Source organism: Alligator sinensis, unplaced genomic scaffold (assembly GCF_000455745.1).
Source record: "Alligator sinensis unplaced genomic scaffold, ASM45574v1 scaffold290_1, whole genome shotgun sequence".
Taxonomy (NCBI): Eukaryota; Metazoa; Chordata; order Crocodylia; family Alligatoridae; genus Alligator; species Alligator sinensis.
This window is the reverse complement of record NW_005842755.1, coordinates 444,408-465,487: the sequence shown is the minus strand read 5'-3', so window position 1 is coordinate 465,487 and position 21,080 is coordinate 444,408. Positions and strand designations below refer to the sequence as shown.

General features: G+C 41.9%; 2 protein-coding genes across 3 annotated transcripts in view; both read left to right on the top strand.

The window, feature by feature from the left end:
• The window catches only part of ANKRD31 (ankyrin repeat domain 31), a 161,125-nt gene extending 145,488 nt beyond the window's left edge, over positions 1-15,637 (top strand). The window contains 1 exon segment of the mRNA XM_014525152.1: positions 15,486-15,637. Within this exon segment, the coding sequence (XP_014380638.1) occupies positions 15,486-15,637 (152 nt within the window).
• A 5,156-nt stretch (positions 15,638-20,793) lies between these two features.
• The window catches only part of GCNT4 (glucosaminyl (N-acetyl) transferase 4, core 2), a 24,936-nt gene continuing 24,649 nt past the window's right edge, over positions 20,794-21,080 (top strand). For both annotated transcript variants that reach the window (XM_025216641.1, XM_014525153.2), the window contains exon 1: positions 20,794-20,872. The gene's annotated coding sequence lies outside the window, so the exon portion shown is untranslated. The remainder of the gene's footprint in view (positions 20,873-21,080) is intronic.

Genomic DNA, 21,080 nt, shown 5'->3' with positions numbered 1-21,080 from the left:
CACAAATCCCCCCCCCCACAACCTCCCACCCCCAGTTCCTACTTACCAGAGACAGCACCTGGGTCATGCCGCCTTGCACCACTCCTGCTTGCCTCCCCACACACGTACGTGGCATGCTAGGGCAGCAGAGGCACCATACAGATGCTCTGGCCAGAGCATCTCTGGAGATCCAAACCCCCGGCATGCCTCAGGGCATGCTGGAGAACCATGCCCTGCCCCACTTTTTTCTGGGGTGTTTTTTTTTTTTGGTACCTGGAAATCCAGGTATCAAATTTAGAGCCTGCACTACAAATATGGAGCATGGAGAACATTTTTTCATTTTCAGCGTTCCTCTTGTGGCATCTCAAACTGGTTTGAGATGCCGCAAGAGGCACATGCATGCTCGTCTGGATGCACCCAGTGTTTTCAAATAGGAATCTGTAGTATGAAAAACATTCTAACCTGTTGTGGTCTTCCTGAGTTCTTTGCAACAGAAGAATTACTGTATTATTTTTCTGTATTCAAAAAAAGAGAGAAAACTAGGAGCTGGCAAGGGGTACTTCAAGTCTATTGAGGGATGCTTTGAGTCTGAAAAGGCTGAGAACCTCTGGTTTATACTAACAGGGGTGTAGGTTGTAGCCATGTTGGTCTAAGGACGTAGGCAGACAAGGCTCCTTGGGTGAATCTGATATCTTTTATTAGACTAACCCAAATAATTGGAAAATAATTATTGAGCAAGCTTTCAGGTTCAAAAACCCTTCATCAGGCTAAGGAAGTTTCAGCAGTTGGTGTGTGCTCTTCCTGGATAGTAGTTTTTTTACTTTTCACTCCATCCAGGAAGAGCATGCACCAACTGCTGAAACTTCCTTAGCCTGATGAAGGGTTTTTGAACCTGAAAGCTTGCTCAATAATTATTTTCCAATTATTTGGGTTAGTCTAATAAAAGATATCAGATTCACCCAAGGAACCTTGTCTGGTTTATACTAAGGCTCTTTTCTGAGTGAAATTTTCATTGCAAACATGGAACGTTGCCAGCTTGGGTAGAGAAGAAAGAGAACTGGGGAAACACTACCCAAGAGAGAAAGTCATGCAGGTAAGGATAGGTCCAGCCTTTTACTGGAAGGTAAGAAAACTGAATGGGTGAGGAGTTGCTCAGACCTCTTGAATTTTTTGTACAATTTGATTAGTAGCTTTTTCTCATTTCTGGGAAATAGCACAAGTTTCTTGAAAAGCAGTCTTCAATTATAAGTCTGTTTAACTTTATAATTGCTATCATGACCCTCACTGCCAGAGGATTTGAGCACCTAAATTGTCTACAGGTAGGGCACACATAAATTCAGCAGTTCCATGACTGAGGCAGTTCCAGCAGAAGTGCTGTTTCACATAAGCAAAAACAAAAAACCCCCTGAATGATATCATAAAAATATATCACTTTAAAACTCACAAAAAGATTTTATCTTCAGCATATTCAGTTGGGATTCTGAAGCAAAAGGGAACTTCTTAGCAGGTACCAAAATCCTTAGGAAATATAACTGCCAACTCAATTTCCACATCTCCAGGTTATAGGTCCCAATCCTTTTATGTTCAGTTCCAATAAAAAGCTTATCTGTTTTTATGCTCATAGATAAAACATTTGCTAGGAGAAAAGGGTAAAAAATCAAAACAAAGCAATGGAAAGTATACTAGGAAGGAAAACCCCAGCTAGGGAAAAGTTTCTGGAAACCACCCTCTCACTGAGACCCCTAAATGAGGCTTTTATAAATGTAGGGAGATTCCAAATAGCCCACAGACAGATTAAGCCCCTCTTTATTATTCCTTTGGAGTTTGTTTACTAAGATCCAGGTGGTTACACCTCTGTAACACCATTGCCTCCCTCTTCTGTGCGCCAAGTAAAGTTACCCTTCTTTCTCTGTGCAAAACTCAGTTGCATTTATTTAGCTTTCCAGAAGTTTACTTTCTGAACTTCACTTAACTTGAAAAAATGAAAAAATAGGAGTCTGTTTCATGTTTTCATTGTTTTTTCTAGTCAGTTTTATTTTCTGGTCCTTATGCATTAGCACAGTATTTCAGACATTGCAAAACGTTTAAAAGAATTATTTCCATTAGAATTTTTTATCAACAGTCCTTTCTATTCCTCCTAGAGTTTTGGAACTCTCAGTGGTAAGTACTACTCTTGGTAATATGTGTTTGTAGTAGTTTCAGAAACAAGCCTTCAGACTGTAAACTGTTTGAGACACTATTGGATAAATCTACCTCTTCTACACATAATTCAGTTAACTCCCTTGAAATTAATCCAGATTACATCAGTGTAACCAAAAGCAGATTCTAGTCTACTATCTCATGTTTTTCCTGGAAAGTTTTTAATACTTTTATAGATTCCATAGTAAATAACCATGTTTCTAATTCTTGCAAATTTCACGATATATGTTGTGTTGTATATAAGGCCCCAGCTTCTGGAGTCGGGCAATCAGCTGACAAGAGCCTTTCCTGGGAAAGGTAACTTTCTTGTCTTTGTGTTTGTGGAGCAAATCTTGAGAACATGACTAGACTGTGGCCTATGGCTCAAAACCCCCAAAGAAGACCAAAAATAATCCCACATTTAGTATTTTTAGAAAATCACTCTTAAAGCCAGCCTGACTCAGGATCCTTGAATGCTTAAGGTTGACAATACTGGAGTAACAGTAACAGCAATTACTGTACTATAGGAAAGGGGTTGTTACTGAAGATAAGCTTATTTCAGTTATCTTATAAATGTCTTCTCATGTTACCTTGTGGATTATAAAATGCCCTCATATAATGCAACTGGAAAATGTATAAAGAGTACAGGAGAAGTAAACATTATGCTTTGAACACTAAAAGCAAATAGAGATAAGTGTGTGCTCATACCTAGAACATGTTTCCAGTCCATAGCCATTTCATAGTTGTGCTGCTATTTGAGCCCTGGGTTCAAAAATATATGTATATATTTGACTACGCACTGACTTTTTTACCAATTGGCTAATGAGATGCACAGAAAAAAGATTTTCCAACATATTTAGCCTCTAGACATTTTGCTCTTTGTAAATTACAAACAGCAAACAAATCAAGTCATGATTAATAATTTTAAACTGGTTCTCCAGCTATTTTTTTATAGACCAGTTCGTAAAAAATATCTATGATGACCAATCCATTTTTCTTAATCCATTATTGCCATTTAACATAATCTCTTCTAGTTGTCCTATAGATCACTCTTGACTGCCATAATTTGAGAACTATTGTCACAAAACTTTAACGAACTCTTTCACTTTTCTGCATGAGGAGATGACTAAAGAAATAGATTCACTTTCATGGTTCTATAACATGCTCCCTGCAGTTACTATCAGGCAAACTGTGCAATTAATACAAAAATGGTTATCACTGTTACCTATCTGTAGTGAAAGAAGTTATTTAGTTCCACAATATTGTATGCAAATCTGAAGAAATTAAAATTTTAAGATCAATCCAGGGATTTATAGGAAGGATTTTACAGAAAAATGATTTAAAGACAAGAACAAATTATTTATATTAATAATTTTGTTTGCCATAGCCCACTCTTCTGCAAATGTGCAGTAATGTCTGACTACACTACAGTATTATTATTCATTACTACACCAAACAAGAAGCTAGGAGGCAAGGAATTGAGTCAGGCCAATATATTATTTCTATAATATATGTGTGTGTGTGTGGTTACTCCTGACTTTTCAACTTTGTCTTTGAGGGTCATGGCTCACCCTGTATATTGTGTGTCTGTCTAATATTCATACCATATAAAAGCATATTATGTTGTTGTAAAGTTGTTTGTTTGCACTATCAGTTTAAGACATTTCTGCTTCTTTGAAGAGTGCCTTTTTATAAACTTGAGACAAAGATTTTTAGTATGGTCACTGAAAAATAGAATTTGGTCTTTAAAATGCAATATACTATATTCTCTTACATAAAAGATTCCCTAGAACAGGGGTAGGCAATCCCTGGCATGGGTGTCAGAGTGTGGCACTCGAAGACATTTTGCTTGGCATACCCACCTTAGGGCAAATGACAGGGAAGAGGCCAGGTCTGCACTGCCAGAACAAGGATTGGGCCCCTTGTGGCTCCCCCACCATCTGTCCCCGACACACCATCTTACAAGTTGAGGCCACAGGTGTTTGTGGCAGTCTGCCCAAAAACGTTGCTGACCCTTGCTCTAGAATGTAATACACACCTTGTTTCTGAAAGGTTGAAAAAAGAAAGAAGATCTTTCTTTGTAACAAGTAACTGAGTAGCAGCAGCTAGAGAGCCAAGCCTGCTCATTGTTCTGCTCCATATGGGTTGTGTACCCACCAGGCTTCATGCAGCCACTCTCAAGCGGCTCCAGATCGGTTATTCTTATCCCGCCTTAGATTCTCCTCAGGCACCTTCGTTGACTTCATGTTACCTCCCCAGGAAGACCCCCCGGTACTCGCCTGCCACATCTTGTTGTTCTGTTCAGGATTGGAAGATGCCCTTTAAGTTGAGACTTGTGGGAGGGTATCATCAGTGGATGTTCCTGGGGCTCCACCTCCCCTACACTCTTCCATGTGCCAGCCAGCTGGAGTCACCTGGATATTGGACTGACTGGGCACATCGTGCACCAGTCTTTGTGGCAGGCCCAGATATGGGCTTTGAGCGTCATAGTGTGAGTTCAGCATCAGGTTGTAAGCCACATGCTGTGTTTAGGTCTCTTCCTCCTAGGTCTGGTCCTAAGAGACCAGTGGGGCATCTAGCTTATTGCTAAGGACCATGGGCCTTCCGGACTCTAGGTTGCCTGCTAAGCTTTAAATGTCCCCACCTGGAGTCCCCAAGAGCCCTGATCCCTCGGCCCCAGCACATAGCTTGTGACCTCTCTCCAGCCTCAGGGGATAATTAAATTGTAAAAGCAAAATCCAGCAAAGGCTCCAGGGAGGAGAGTGTTCCTCCTTCCTACTGATGCATCCTGTGTGCTGTGCTGCAATCTGTCCTTTGGCATCCTTCCCAGCACGGTCACCAGGTATTGCTCTGTTGTGGGGCTAGACCCCTCTTCAGGACCCCATCCTGGGTCCCTGCCCTCTCCGGGACTCCATGTTGAGTCCCAGCACGGAGGTGAATCTGGCTGTGGTGGCAGGAGCATACAGCTGCCTCTCGACTGATGCTCTCCAGCGTTCCTTCTGCCGTCAGCTTTTATTTGAGCTGGCTGGCATTCCCTGATGACATCATCACCTCATGCCAGCCCTAGCCATATAAACAGGTGGCTGGTAAACCAGGCGGGAGGTTTGCCTATCTGGGGTTGGCTCCCAGTCGGCGTGCCTGCTGCAGGTAAGTTTTTCCCTGTCACGGGGCTTCCTGGTATGTTCCCCCAGGACTGGGGTTTCCCTGCCATGGTTCTGGCCCTGGAAAAGGGGCTTCCCCACTTTTCCTCCTGGCGATTGCTACAGGTTGCTGAAGATTTAACATTTATTTTCATTTGGTAAGTGGCAGAACCTACTCTTACCATATTTCTTGCATATAATGCACACTCCAATTTCCAGCAGCTGGTTTTGGGGAAAAGATGAATATTGTATGTAGAAAATACAGTACTAGTGGTGTGGGAGAGGGCTCTAAATTTTTTCTGAGACTGTACATAGTACCTAGTCAGTAAGTGACAGCTCCTGTAGATTTTGTTAGTGAATATAAACTGCTGATCAACTTAACTGTTGGTTGATATTTAACTTGAACTGTAATTTGATTTATACAGTACCCCATTTCTTCCTCAGATCCACCCATTAGATTGGCTTGTAAACTGAAAGAATTTAAAATATGAATTTTTGTTTATATTCTTTATCCAAGATGAACCCTGAAATATTATTTCTGATCCACTAACTTAATCATATCCATGCTAATTAAAATAGCTGTGAACATATTTTAGAGAGCTGTATATTATACATTTGCATGAATATTTTATTACACTGTCTGGTATACAGGTAAACTGCATATTTTATGTATGTGTATATGCGCTGGATAATCAAGAATAAATTACAAGCCAACATCGAATGTTTAACAATAATTTAAACATATGTTTGGCATCTGTAACTTGCTAGTTATACTGAACAATATTCTGTCATGAATCCTTTCAAAAAAATATTATCTCTTTAATAAAAAATGCTCAGGGAATAAATTTGGTGATGGAAGTTTAAATAATTTGATATCTAAATGGAACAAAGAACTTAATCTGGGTTTAGATCTGTGGGATTGGAAGGCCATCTGGACACCTAAACAAAAATATGAATGCTAAGAGCATGGAATTGGGCATTTATACTTTGTGAAAATTAAACACATCTTTTATTTCACTGTAAAGTAAATCTACAAAATATATGTATTACCTGATTTGTGCATGCAGGGATGGTAGTCATGTCCATTTCTTAAATCGTTTTCTTGGGACCAGATTACAGCTATAGGGGACACATCTACATGTGATGCTATGTTGCCGCAGTTATGCACTACAGTGACGTAGAATCCATGGGTATCTACATTTGACCAGCAGCAACTTTGCGGTAGTGACACGCTCCCCCATTATAGCATGCTGCTGCGGCAAAGTACTGCTAAAAATAATCGTGCATGTGGTGGAGTACAGGTGGTAACTGCACCGTGCTTTTTTAATACTTCCAAAAGGAAGTAATAAAGCATGGCACAGTAACAATGTCGCTGTAGGGCAACATGTAGACATGCCCAGTAAGGATTAGATTTCAAATCTCAGAAGATCCTGTCTTCTTCCCATTAAATTGCTATAATACTGGTAAATTATCCTAATGGATTCTGAAGTTTAAAAAAACAAGAGTTTAAGTATTTCCAGGTAACAATTTAAATGTCATAATGCCTCAGTCTGAGGACCCTGGGGAACAATGGGTAATTCAGAAAATCTAATAAATAGATGTTACCTGTTAATATTTATGTTCCTAATGAAGATATGAGAAGATAGAAATAAAATTCAGTAATTATTGTGTGAGATTGTGATGTGAGTAAAGGTTTTTATTGAAGGTCCACATACTGCTTTTGTTTACAGTCCTTTTCCTCCTAAGTGATATAGATTTTACAGGTGTTCACTGTAGGATACAACTAAATAACTCCCTCCCCTCCACCCCCCCAGTAATAGTCTTCAGGTATGCTAAGGAGTACTATTGTTAAAACAGAGAGTAAACCATTACTGTGTCAGATAAACATCAATAGAATGACAGTTTGTGAAAATACAAATTTACTGACAACTTGCCTTCTGTGCAAAGTCTAGTTATATACACTTTGCAAACAATCTACAGATTGTTACCCTTCAACACTGAGAAAACCACAGTGATAAGGTCTGATAAATGAGAGAACACTATTGATTGGTTGCATGGAAGAGAATAGTTTAAGTCTTTCTGAAACAATTTTAGCTGTGCTATAAAATGTCTGTTGACATAGTTTAGTCCATTGAAACCAGGAGTGTCAAACACATGGCCCACGGGCCAGATCTGGCCCACAGAGCTCCATCCAGCCCACTGATTTTATGGGGGGACCTGCTTGCAGTAGCAGCCAAGTGCCTGGGTAAGACCCATATTGCTAAACCCCCAGCAGTACCACGGGAAGAAGACTCGATTAATTGAGTTCACTCTGACACACTGGAGTTCCAATGTGAGGTACTACATAAATGCGCATTAGACTGCAGACTGCCCTAATGTGCATTAGGGTTGGGCGAAACAGCCATGTTTCGATTCAGTTTCAGATTCAGCTGTTTCAGAGGACAGTGATTTTGTTTTGGTGTTTCGGACCACTGTCCTGTTTCGTTTTGGCTGAATCTCCTTTGAATCTGTTTTGAACAGGCTGCAAGATTTGCAGCCTGGCTGGGCAATAGAGCCCTATTGCCCAGCCAGGCGAGGTTTGGGGCCGGGGCCCCAGCAGGGAGCAGGATGGGGTCGTGGGTGGCTCGTCTGGGGGAGGGGGAGGGCTGCTGCCCTCCATGCAGGTGAGGAGACCCCCGCATGGATCTCTGATCCTTGTCACGCTGGGTCGAGGGGCAGGGAAGCAGCGCAGAGTGGTGAGTAAGCTTGCTGTTCCCTGCCAGGCAACTTGGCTCCGCAGGGAGCAGAGTTCCATGCTGGGGGTCTCCTCACTGCTGCTGGCTGCCCTGCGGCTGTCCCGGATCTCTACTGTCTGAGGAGATAGGTCACGTGGCAGGGACCAGCACTGATACAGGAGATGCAGCAGCACTTTAATTAGAGAGGCTCTCAGAGCCACTCTAATTAAAGTGCCACCCCCACCCCCTCTCACCGCCAGAGCACATGTAAAAGTACCTGGAGGTACTAAATTTAATGCACATTAGGAAAAGCACATTAATGCATGTGTAAATCCACCCGCTGAAACTTTGGAAAAGTTCTTAATGTAATGGATCTTGGGGGACAGTCCCAGTCTCTGGAAGCTGACACCTGTTATGAGATTACTTCAGGTGTGCCTGCTAAGTCTTACAGTTTACTGGTAAAAAAAGGGTAGTCTCTTACTCTTGTGTAAGTCTATGAAAGCAGAACCTTCAGACTGCAAGATTCATAGGGAAGAAAAGAACTATTGTAATGAAGATTTATAGTGGAGGATGAATCCTGCTCAGATGGGTGGACCAGAAACTGTAGAATCAGATGATCATCTAGCACTTTTCCAAAGGCTTGTGCTTCCTATTTTTTTCCTTGAACCTCCAACCATGACAGAATCAAATTCTGTGGAGAGGCTTAGATTACTGTTGTTTCCAGAGAAAATGTTAGTATGTTGGTAACAGTACTGTAGCAACAAAGTTTGGTGCCCAGGGCAAAGTCTGCTGAGGCAGCACACCGTCAATCCATGCACAGATCCAGGGGGCACATGCCTCCCCCCCCCAAATGCTTGCCTGGGAGTGCATGCAATGGTGGGAGCCACCCTTCCCCTGTCCCTGAGCCCCCCCCAAATGAGCCACTCATGGCTCCATCCCACGCCCCACCCCAGAGCTGGGCATTGCCTGTTGGCTCCCCTTCACTTTGGCACTTGGGGTTGTCACCCCGCTCTCCTCCCCTTGTTACAGCACTGGTTAGTAAGAAGCCCCATGCATGTGCACAGAAGCTTTTCCAGGAGACACAAGGGTTGTGACCATCCCAGAAAGAGAGAGTTTCCAAAATCACCACCAATGGAGATGAGACATCTACCTCCCTTGAATCAATGGAAACCCTTTCATCCTCCTGGCACAGAATCTAAAGAGGGTCATATGTGAGCCATCAGTTCCAAGACCACACCTCTACTCTTTCTTTTTTTAAAGGAACTTTCAAGGGATCAAAAGGATATTTTGTACATGTTACTAATCCTTGTTCTGTTGTAGTTCTGCAGCAATTAAAATGGAGCAAACTCAGCTGTTTCACACAACCTTATTTATACTCCACTCATTCACATCATATAATTCTATAGAATTCAGTTAGCCCCACCTGCCTATCTTGAACACAGAGGCACAAAATATCAAAGTATGAGGTATGTGAGTCATAAAAATTAAATTATATAGATTTAAAAAATTAAAAATAAAGCTTGAGTTGATATATTTGACTTGTATGTTGTCAGAATCATAGAAAATTTGAGATTTTAGGCAGGAATTTAATGAGCAGAGAATGGTTGCTTTGTATACAGAACAGTATTTTTTTTCTGCCATGTTACCATAGTTCAGTCATTGGGGATATTGGTCTGAGAGGGACATTTTGTGGGAAAAAGGACTCTGTTTTCTTAGTAATGAATCTTTATAATGTGATTCTTGAAAGTGACAAATTACTCTGCAGTGGGAAGCTGGTGGCACAGTGCAGGGAACAGTACTTACAGCAAATGCTCTGATTGAGATACAGAACTCCCTTCCCCACCTCATACACATTGCAAATATGGCAATTCTCAGTGATAATCTGTCACTGATAAACATCAGGTTCCTCTTTGAAACTCATCCAACTCCCATTCTGGTTTCCACTGTGGCCTCTGATACAGTTACTTGCAGAGTGAGGCAGCATTCCTCTAGTCCCAATTATTATTTTCTGTGCCCCTCAGACACTCAGCTTAGAGGCATTTTTAATGGTGTCATCCAAAGCCATCTCAAAGAGCCAGTAGTCTTCCATGGGCTGGAGTGTTGTGCGTGCTAAGGTGCATGGTTGACAGCCCTGAGGTTGCAAGTTTGAGGCTGTAGCAGAAGTGTTTACAGCACAGCCTGTCAGATTCTAATGAACCTATGAATTCTGCTAAATACCTTGTCACAAGGATATGAAAAAAGAAGGAGTTGTCCAAAGATTTAGAAAGAAACTGGAGTAAAAATGAGAAGAGTCAGCAAAGGACATACAAACATCTGCAGAATCAGCAAACATGTCAAAGGGAGAAAATAAGAGGAAGCAAAAAGAAGATAAAGGAGAAGCATGAGAGAAAAACAGGCAGATAGTGGCAACTGTGTCAGAATAGTGTGAGGGGAAAAAAGAAGTTGAATGGTCAGTCACAATTTCATCCAAGTTGCGAGACAAACCTGTCGCAACCCAATGATTTTAGTGCCTCGGCACGATGGAATTTTCCCGCCACATGAGAGTCTCTCGCACAGCAAAAGTTTTCTGCTGCAACAGAAAACCCCGGTGCAAGAGAGTTCCCGCCATTTTGCATGCAAATTTGTGTCCCGCTATTGGTCAGTTCTAAATTATTCCTACATGGCGGCTAGTAATTGGCTTGCTGGCCGTATAAAATTTTATGCGACTTCCGCCCAAGTCGGAGAACTTTGAGCACGCTGCAGAGTGCTAAAGATATCTGACTTGCGGCTAAGCTGATCGATAGACTGATCACCTATCGATTCTTCTCCCCATCGCCGAGCGCAATCCTCGACGTACCCTTTCCCTGCCGGCTTAATTTGTGGATGGATTAGCTGGCCTGAGCCTTGCCAGCTGGAGCAACTCGTGGAGTTGTTTAAGTGACCGGACCACCTGCGTTGCGGCTATTAGCGGCGTAAGTAAAGCTTTTTGCAACCAATACGCGTTGTCTGCCTCTCCATTCACCAGCCCGCCCAGCGACCGAGTAATTTCTAAATCACCTCGAGTCGGCTCCGGCCATCAGAGACAAAACCAAGTGAAAAATGCTAGTAACCACAGTGAAAGTATGTCTAATATTAGTCTCAGAACTGAGGAGGACTGATTTGGGATGAGTAAATTACAGACATATTTTGCTAAATGTTGACTGTAAATTAATGTCTAAAATAATTGCAGTGAGACTAACAAGAGTAATTATCCCCTGAGATCAGGTTGTATTTGTAAAAAAGGAGAATACACTGGCATTTAATTTATAACATCTTTACCTCAGGGTGTGGGACTGTAGCATGATTTTGACCATCAAAAATTTAAACAACAAGGTCATCAACTAAGGCAGAAAATATTTTCAATAAATTTAATTGGCTCTACCTTTACAGTTTTAGAAGATTTGACTTTTGAAATATTTTCTGAAATGGCCTGGAATGCTGAACTCACTTTCTGCAGTGGGTGAAATGTTTTAGCTTAGAAGTCTCTAGCACCCCAAGAGATGACAAGGTTGAACGGTCACAAACTCCTCTGCGACCGTTTCAGGCTGGACATAAGGAAGAACTTCTTTACTGTCCAAGCCCCCAAGGTCTGGAATAGACTGCTGCCGGAGGTGGTTCAAGCACCCACTTTGAATGCCTTCAAGACACTTTTGGATGTTTCTTTTGCTGGGATCCTATGACCCCTGCTGACTTCCTGCCCCTGGGCAGGGGGCTGGACTCGATGATCCTCCAGGGTGCCTTCCAGCCTGAATGTCTATGAAATCTATGAAATCTTTCAGTATGGACCACCTGTTTATTCAGTTTTGAATGCACATTTTTTGACTCTCATACAGTTCTCTCTTATAACTGTAGCATTTTAATAACACTGGTATAAATTATAATTGATTAATAGTTTTAACTGTAATTTGAAGTGTCATTATTTTGTTCTTTTTAAAAAGAAAAAATTCCAAAGTATTAGAGTATAACCTCTATACATCAAATTTGAATGGATTGAATGGATAGTTTCTCATACCACCCAAGGCAACAGTAGTTGTCAGTAACTACAGGTAATTTTTTTTTTTTACAGCAGTAGTTGCTCTCTTTCCTTGATATATTGCTAGTTCTTTTATGCCTTTGTTAAGGAATCACAGCAAACACCTATCAAGGTGAAAAGAATCCTTTAAAATTAATCAACATATAAATGGAGGAGTCAAAGAAATAAGGCACTGAATTCTTTATAGCTGTTTACAGTTGAGGAAGTCAGTAGACCTTTCTGAGAAATCTATTACCTCACCTATTCTGTGGCTTAATGTCAAAGTCTACAAACTAAATCAGATAAGCTTGCTTGTTGATTTCAAAGCCTCCTTGCATGTTTCAGGATGAAGGGCATGCCTTCAGGAAACAGATAATCAGGAAATTCTCATTAGGTACTAACAGAGACTCAGATACATTTTCTCACAAAATGAACCTTTTCACATTGGAACCATATCAAATATTTGCCTCCACTTTCCTTGCTATAGCATTCAAAGGTATTTTTTAAGTTTCACATACCTTGATGGTTTACTAACCCCTCACATTTTATTCTTGTTCATACAGAAGATGGGAGATAACAGATTTTCTGAGAAGACGTGAACTTAGATGAATTATTGAGGATAAAAGGAAAATTATGATTTAGTACAGCCTTGAGATGCTTTCTATCAGGTGTAGGTGGAAAATTGTCCTTGGAGTCACATTTCAAAACCCAAAATGTATGAGCAAGTTTAAAACCAAGATCCAGTCTCATTTTGTAAGATGCTTAGATAGAGGACTTAGAAGTTATTCTTCATCTGACATCTATCTGTTCAGGTCAATAGCAGGGGTAGATAACCTGTGACATGTATGCCATAGTGGTGTGAGCAGCCTGTGTGTGTGAGAAGCAGGAGACTGGGGAGGAGGCAGGCAGCACAGTGGCAGATAGGGCAGGGAACAGAAAGTAGAGCAGCAGATTGGATGTGGAGCAGAAAGCAGAGTAACATTGCATAGGGAACACAGGTGGCATCTACAGAAGACACTGACTGCTTAGTCATTAGTGTGTAGTCATTTAGTACTTATTTATACAAGCACTAAAAGGTAGTCTTGTTTATATATGTACTAAATGACTGCGCAGTAACCGGAGTTACTGCACAGTAGCATCACCGAACAGCTTTAGGTGATGCTGACTGCAATAGCTTGTTACTACTGTGCAGTAGCACTGTGTCACACTTCCTGCCACATAACATTGCTGTGCAGTAGTAATCACTACTGCCCAGTCAGCATCTTGTGTAGATGTGGCCACAGAGCAGGGAGCAGAAAATGGAGCAGCCAAAAGGGCAGGAAAAGGGGATTGAAGTGGCACTTGGGGAGCGTGCAGGACTAACTTGTGGCATGCCTGACAAAAAGATTGGCCTATACTGGTCTAAAAAGTTGGCATTAGACCATTTCTGCCAAAGCTTCTCAGCTCCTTTAGCAGCAGTTATTTGGCTTCCAGTTCTTACAAGATCTGACAGATTTTTTTAGTTTTTGACCTACTTGTTTGGCAAAAATTGAAGCTAATTAATATATATATTTTAGAGATGCAGGAACTTGAGAGAAGACATGTTTTCATATTTGGAAGTCTTCTGACCTCTTTATAGCAGCTATCCCACAAAAACCTGATTTAAAAAATCTCCAAATAGTTTTATAAAGTAGTTACTAACAGGAACTAGTGTACCAAGTAGTTTCAAACTTTGCCAATATTTTCTACAAAAATTCCTATGAAAAATTAAGAGACAAAGGAACATCTTTCAGCAAAATTGGAGGGGATAAAAGTTAGGTATATTTGAGGTATTATCAAAAGATTGTAATTGTGATGCTACTATGGATCCAGATTGTATCACAAAACACATTTATAGATTTCACATTATTATATTTTAAACATTTTACACCTGAGGTAAATGATTAACATGTTGAGATATGGTTTCCATCAAACTGTTTTCTGACTTCTACCCAAATATCACTATTCCTATTTTTTTCATCACCACTAATGAGGTTGGTATAGGCCTTTGTGTGAATAGCATAATCTCTTCAGAGATTCAGACACAATTTATTTGACACCATCAGGCTTTGCTTGCTTATCTGTACAGATGCAAGGTACCCTACTGTAAATCCCCCATTTTTTTTTTTATATAGCCTCTGTTCTGACACGGACATATTGCAAAATTATTTAAAGAGGCTTAATGACATTGGTGAAAATGCAAAAGGGTCTGTGTTTATCCACGAACTAATGCTATCTACTTGATTTCAGCAAGCCCATTCATAGTATTTGATAAAGTATCTTGTTGTCTATGAAAGCATATGCCTCTCTGAACCAGTTAGTCTCTAAGGTGCCACCTTGTCCTGCTTCTTGCACTGAGTAGAGGAAGTTGTAGATGATTTTTTAATGTTTCTTTTTTTCCTATTTATAGTTAGATCTTTAGAGAGACAAAGATGTATTTTTTTATTTATGTTAGATCAAAAGAATTACCTTAATACAATGGAAGAACCATGTTAAAGTACAAAGTAGGATGTTTATAGTCATGCTATAACCTAAGGGAAAGTCTAGTTTACAACATGACAGTGAACATGGCTGCAAATGTGTTAGTCTGCATCTTAACAGGACTTAGCTGAGCTAATAAGATTGAACAGAGCATCCTTTAGTTCTGTCAGAACAAAGCTAGAGGGTCTCCAAATGTTTGGACAGAGTTTGGACACTGATTTTTTTATTATGATTATTATAGCTCCACCCTTATTCTTATGACAGTGTTCTCTTCCTGGGAGCAATTACTAATTGTGATAATTTCACCATGGTTAGCACTTACTACTCCTGAACATAGCTCCTTTCAAGAATGTAATTCATGACTTTCAAGTGTGCTGTTCATTTCAGTGATAATTGTATCCGAATGCCCAGTATGAGGTATTCTGATGTGAAGCTCTGATGCTTTTTTTTTCCAAGTGTATTTAAGGGATAGAGTACAAAGTCATAAAAACAAGCAGCTCTCTGAAGACCTCATTTTCCTAACTGTTGGCTTTGAACAGCAAATTCTGTGCTAGTGATTAATAGCTGTCTTGTTCCATTGTTGACAATTCACTGTATAACATGATATTATTATTGCTTAAATAACACAAGCAGGGGAAAAAAAATTCTAAACCAACCCCGCCCCTTTCATTTTATGCAGTTAAATGAAGGCTGTAATCCTGCAATTTTTTAGTTAAATAGTCCCATCCTGCTTGTAGTACTGTGGCTTTGGGCCCAAACCTGCAGTTCACTGTGTCTTGGTACACTACTCTCTCCATAGTCCCACTGAACTCTGTGGGGCTTCTTGCAGGTGATACAATGTGTCTGTGCCCCAAAGTGCATGCCTAGTAACTTTGACTGTAAGATCCCAGTTAGTTATTATTTCAATATCATGTTTTTAATAATTTGTTTCTTTGTTTTCAACAGAATCTTCTATTCAATTTGATTTGGTAAAAAATTCCACAAATTTTCTTCACTTCAGTGAGATACTGTTAATAAATAATGAAGAATTTTTGCCATGTCATTTAATGGAACAGTATTGGAAGTTCTATATACAGTGTGAGGATTTTGGATTTTAAGAACCCTCCTGGAGTTCAACAGATTTTTTTTCATCATCAGAACTTTGAATGTTTTAAATTAGATTGCCTTCAAATCAAATGTATATAAGCTAACTTACCTGGTGGTATGTATGCAAAAGATTTCTTGTGAATACACAAGTGCTGAATTCATATTTTGTATATTAAGAAAATGTAGAGATAGAGAAAATACTTTTGTAAACTTAACACTCTCTATGGGTTATAGTCAAACCTTGTGTGAGTGCAACTCCTTTGACTTGAGAGGCTTTGTACTTGATATGCTAAGGCTGAAGGTTACCCTGCACATCCAACTAAAAATAGTGAGTGTCATTATTTGTTCCTTACCTCAGAGCCAATCTGCCTGAGTACATGCTACCAAATAAAGATTTGTGTAGTCACATAAGCGGTTACATTAAACAGAAATTAAGACATTCAAAAATAGCTAGCTGATTGCTTTCATTTACCTGAGATAGACATATATAAATATTTCAGAAGGTGTGTGTTTGAAAGTTAAAAGCAAAATCTTAACCATCTGACATCCTTAAATGTGGGGATTTCTCTGATTACCAGATATATTAATTTGATCAGTGAAAGCACAACTGGATGGCAAAAGTGCAATGATGTCACTTGCTGGTAAAATAACTTTTCTGTTTAAATCTTAGAGCAGCTTCAAAATTTGCCTTAGCCTCCTGAGGCTTTGTGTTTGTTTTAATTTCAAAATTTGTGAGTCTGCCTCAGTAGCATAATTATAGCATGCTTGACTATTATGAGAGTGATCTGCATTAAGATTGCATTATTGTTCTTTCGCTCTCTGGATTACAAGAAATAGAAGAGAAGCAGAAGTAACATCTAATTCTCTATAGCCTAAGGACAGGGTAAGGTGACAGACATGACAGCCTCTTCCATTTGTTCAGTGTGACTAATTGTTCTACAGAGGACTCGATAGCTGCCATAGTCAGAAGAAGGCTATCGAGGCATGAACTTGATGAGTTCACTTGATAAATGTTAATTCTGCACTCTGTCACACAGTAGCAATCATTGGTTATATGTTTTGAAAGGGTGAAAAAAATGTAAACTGTCATGAAGCCAAAAAATTAAAGCCTGTTGAGTAACAGTTAGTTAATAAAGGTCAGTTTTCACAGCCAGCTGCTGAAAAAGGAAAACTGAAAGTCAAATCAGTTTAAAAGAAATGTTTATGCAAACATAATTGTTCATGTCTTGTTTGGGAGAAAATATTAGTGTTCCAGTTTTAAAAATGACTTTTGAGATCTGCTACTGTATCCTTATTTATGGATTTGTTTAGAGTTTTCTTTGTTATAAGGTACTTAATAGCATGGTTAATATATAAAAACAGTAAGGTCTTGACATTGACACTTTGCAATGTAATTTTTCTACAAAGTAATATTCTCTATTATAGAAAATATAGTAATAGTCTCTACTATAGAAAATACAAATTTTCTATAGTAATGTAATTGCACATGAGCAAAACGTAATAGGTGGTATCAAACTCATTAGACCATAAACTGGTTCTTTAGCAAAAATAATTAATAAACTTGTTTTTTATTGATTACACATGTGAAAGTAAATAAGCTTAATCTTTTCTTATTTTTCAGTGTTCATACTATTTTAAGAAAGCAAGAGATTTAAGTTTACCTTGATAATAAAGATGGGGTGGGGAGCATGGCCCACAGGCCAGACCTGACCCACCTAGGGATTTTATCTGGCCTACAGTGGGTCCTTTGGCCCCACCCAGCTCAGGGGTTTGGGGCAGCCTGGGCCATGGTGCATGTGGCCAGTCTTGCCACTCCCAGTTGCACAGCAGGACTGGGGTGGTGGAGTGGCTGGACTTGCTTCCCAGGCCCCACAGTGGCAGCTCCTTCTCAGTGCTGCTGCCAGTCTCCACTGCTGTCATTGTACCTGGTCCTGCTGCCTGGGCACCCTGGCACATCTGCCCTGCATCCATTGCTGGGGGTGCTGGATAGAGTGGGCCAGGTCTCCATGGAGACTGGCCCAGAACCCGCATGGGCAGAATGTGCTTAGTCAGGCAGATGGGATGGGACTGCAAGCTGGTGGGGCATGGCATCTGGGAGTGGGATGGGTGAGCGGGGCCAGGATCAGGGCTGGGACCAGGTTCACGAGATGGTGACAGCGTGAGGCCAGAGCCTGGGGCAGAACCATGCTCCGGTGTCCGCTCATCCCTGTGACGGGCACCAGTTCCATGGGTGGGGGCAAGCGTGGAGCAGATCACAGTTCTGTCCTGGGCCCTGACCCCTGGCCCTATGCTGTCATGGTCCCAGCCCCACTTACCCACTCCTGGATCCCACTCCCTGCCCACTCGCAGCTTCATCTCATGCACCCAGCCAAGCATGCCCTGCCTGTGTGGGTCCCAGGCTGGTCTCCATGGAGACCCCAGGATCACTGGGCAATGATAGCATGGGCCTGGGGCCTGGGACAGAGTTGTAATACAATCCCCATGTGCCTCTGCCCATGAGATTGGTGCCCATCACAGGGGCACGCAGGCAGCAGGTCATGGCTCTGCCCTGGGCCCTGGCCCCGTGCTGTCATGGCCCCATGATCCCGATCCTAGCCCCAGCTCCACTCACCCATCCTGCTCCCAGATGCTGCACCCCAGGTGCCTGCAGCTCCATCCTATCCACTTGGCTGAGTGCAGAGCAAAGTCACTTAGGGAGTTTTGGTGAGCTGTTGGGTGGGGGGGTGGTGGCTGATTCAGCCCTTGACAGCTCACCAAAACTCCTAAGTGGACCTCCAGCCCAAATAATTGCCCACCCCTGATATAAATGGTTTAACAGCTGATTAATATGGTTAGGGAAATGGGATTTTCCAAAGTCAAAATATTTTCATAGTTTAAGAAAATGTTAAGGCATGAAAAGAGTCATGTCATTATTAATCTTTTTGGTTTCTCTCTGTAAATGTGTTGCTTTTTTCCAACTTTGCTTTTGCATTAAATATCATAAGCCAAAAGCAGCTAATTCTGGATCCTATGTGATACAGGCACAGCCACCAGATTCCGAATCAAGTGGAAACCTAATGTGCATTATGCCCCAGAACCCTTCTGCTCTTAGCAACTGTCTGACTCTTATATAGCAAATTACTTCTGTGCTCCTATGCTCTGGGTTAATGTATGTCTCAGTCTATGCAGAGCAGAGGAGCCAGGAGGTAGCATGCAAAGAAGAGAAATCATCTGGCATCTCATCCAATATTAATATTCCAGACCCTCATAGAGAAGGGAAGCAAGAGAGAAGAGTGTCACAGGCCAGCTGGGCACTGTGAGCATATCAATTTTATCACAGGCCACCTGGGCTGTTTGATTCAGTTTTGGATGGAGGAGGCAAAAGTTGGGAGTGGAATAAAGGCAAATTTATTATAGCTTACACACACACAACAGTTAACAGAAAGATAAATGCGATAAGCAGATAAGGCAGTATAAAAGAGCTAATAGTACATAATAACAACAGATAATAATAACAGATAGATAAATCAATCTGTCACAGGCCAACTGGGCACTGCGCGGGTATTAGCCACACTGGGCTATTCAAAACAACAAATAGACAGACATGGGTTGGCAACTTATTGATAGTCCCTCAATGCCAGGTGCGCGCCAAGTGATTTCAGCGAAGTCAGGCGTGCCTGATGATCGACGCTGTCAGAGGGATTACCGGGGAAGGTCCCTGGCTCAGGATCCGATCCTCACTCACACCGGGAGTCTGGGGTCCGGGCGTGGGACAGAAATGACCGTTCTGTTCCCTCCTTCCTGCTGGTTACCTGATGCATGTGTTTTTTATACCTAGTCTTATGTTAATCTGTTGGCCTCAGGGCTACTCACAATATTGCCGTATAGCTGTTACCCTATGGGATTGAAAGGTGTTAAAATTATCATAAAAGGTTACTACCCAAACTCGGGTTTATTCAATAAGCAAATTATGATGCAGCACCTTTAGGTTTGAAATTGACATCGCTCCGCCTAAATCCCAAACCCTTTTAGGCTTCGTTTGAATATGCTTTCCTGGAATGTGTTGGGTGTGCCTAGCAGTTAGATCCATTTTTTATTGCTAAGGCTGAACCCTGAGCAAAAAACTGTTAGGCCAGCTAATCTCACAGCTACAGCTTTGCCTATGGGGCCCAGTTAGTTCCATGAACAGTTAATTTATCAGTTTGGTTAAATTTATGACTGACAAGTTACATTTGCAGTTTACAAACCTACAAGCTTATATTAACTAATATTACCTATTTAGGCAAAATACCAAATGCCTCCAAGAAGCACATATTATTGCTTATTAATCCCTCTGGTTCTGGCTGTCACAGAAGAGAATGGATCAGATTTTAAAAAACCACAACAGTTAAGTTCACCCTATTGCAGGGCACTGGGAAGAGGCACATCTATGAAGTGGTGCTCTCACTCTCTGCACTGGAGTGAATCTTACCCAGCAAGAACAGAACAGAGCAAGTAGGACACATGCACGGGAGGAAAGGTCAGATGTACAAAGGTACTTGGGTGCCTAAAGGTGCTGAAGGGGCTCTAGTGCGATTTTCAAAAGTGTTTAGGATGCTATGGAAGTCCAACTTAGAGCCTGCTATGGAAGTCCAACTTGGAGCCCACCATCATCTTTAGACCTATAAGTAATTAAGCACCATTAAAAATCTGATCCTAAGAGACGACGTTAGAACTAGTGGTTTGAAGGAAAAACATCACAAGGGCGGGAAAGTGGATTTCAAAGGAGACAAAAATACAGGATGCACGGTGAGGAGACAGGGGGATGCTTACTTTTATTTCCAAGGAAAAGAAAAGGGACAGGAGCGGCAGGTGAGAGAACACGCCAAGGTGGGAGAGGAAACAGCCACCGGAAAAGAAAGAATAAATAGTAAAGACACGGGAAGGAAGTGGGACCCTATGTTCTATCCCCAGCCTAGGAATCCCAGTGGATTTTGGTCTTTTACAAGTTAAAGATCAGGGGTGCTCAACCTCAGGGCCGCGGAACCAACCTATCTGGCCCGTGGTGGTGAGCTGGGCCATGAATATGCCCCAGCCTCGACCCCTGCAATCGCAGCTGGGCCCCGCCCCCGTAACCACGCCCCTTGCCGGGCCAAGCCACACCCCGCGGGTGCAGCTGGGTTGTCCCGCGCCAGCCCCGGTGCCGGCTCGGGCCCACGGGCAGGATCCGGCCGCCCTGGCTCGTTGCACTGAAGTGCATTTCATTTTGCAGTGCGCTTCCCGGGCAGGTAACCGGGGGGTCGCGGGAGGAGAGGCGGGGTCGGGGCGCGGAGATGCCGGTCCCCCCACGTGCGAGCGGGCAGCTCCTCCGCAGCTCAAAGCCGGGAAAGAGGAAGAAGAGAAGCGGGAGGCGCTGCCCTCTCCCTGCAGGCAGCCCCGCGGCGCGGCCGTCCCGCCTGCAGCGACCTCGGCAGCTGGCGGCAGATGCAGCGCGGA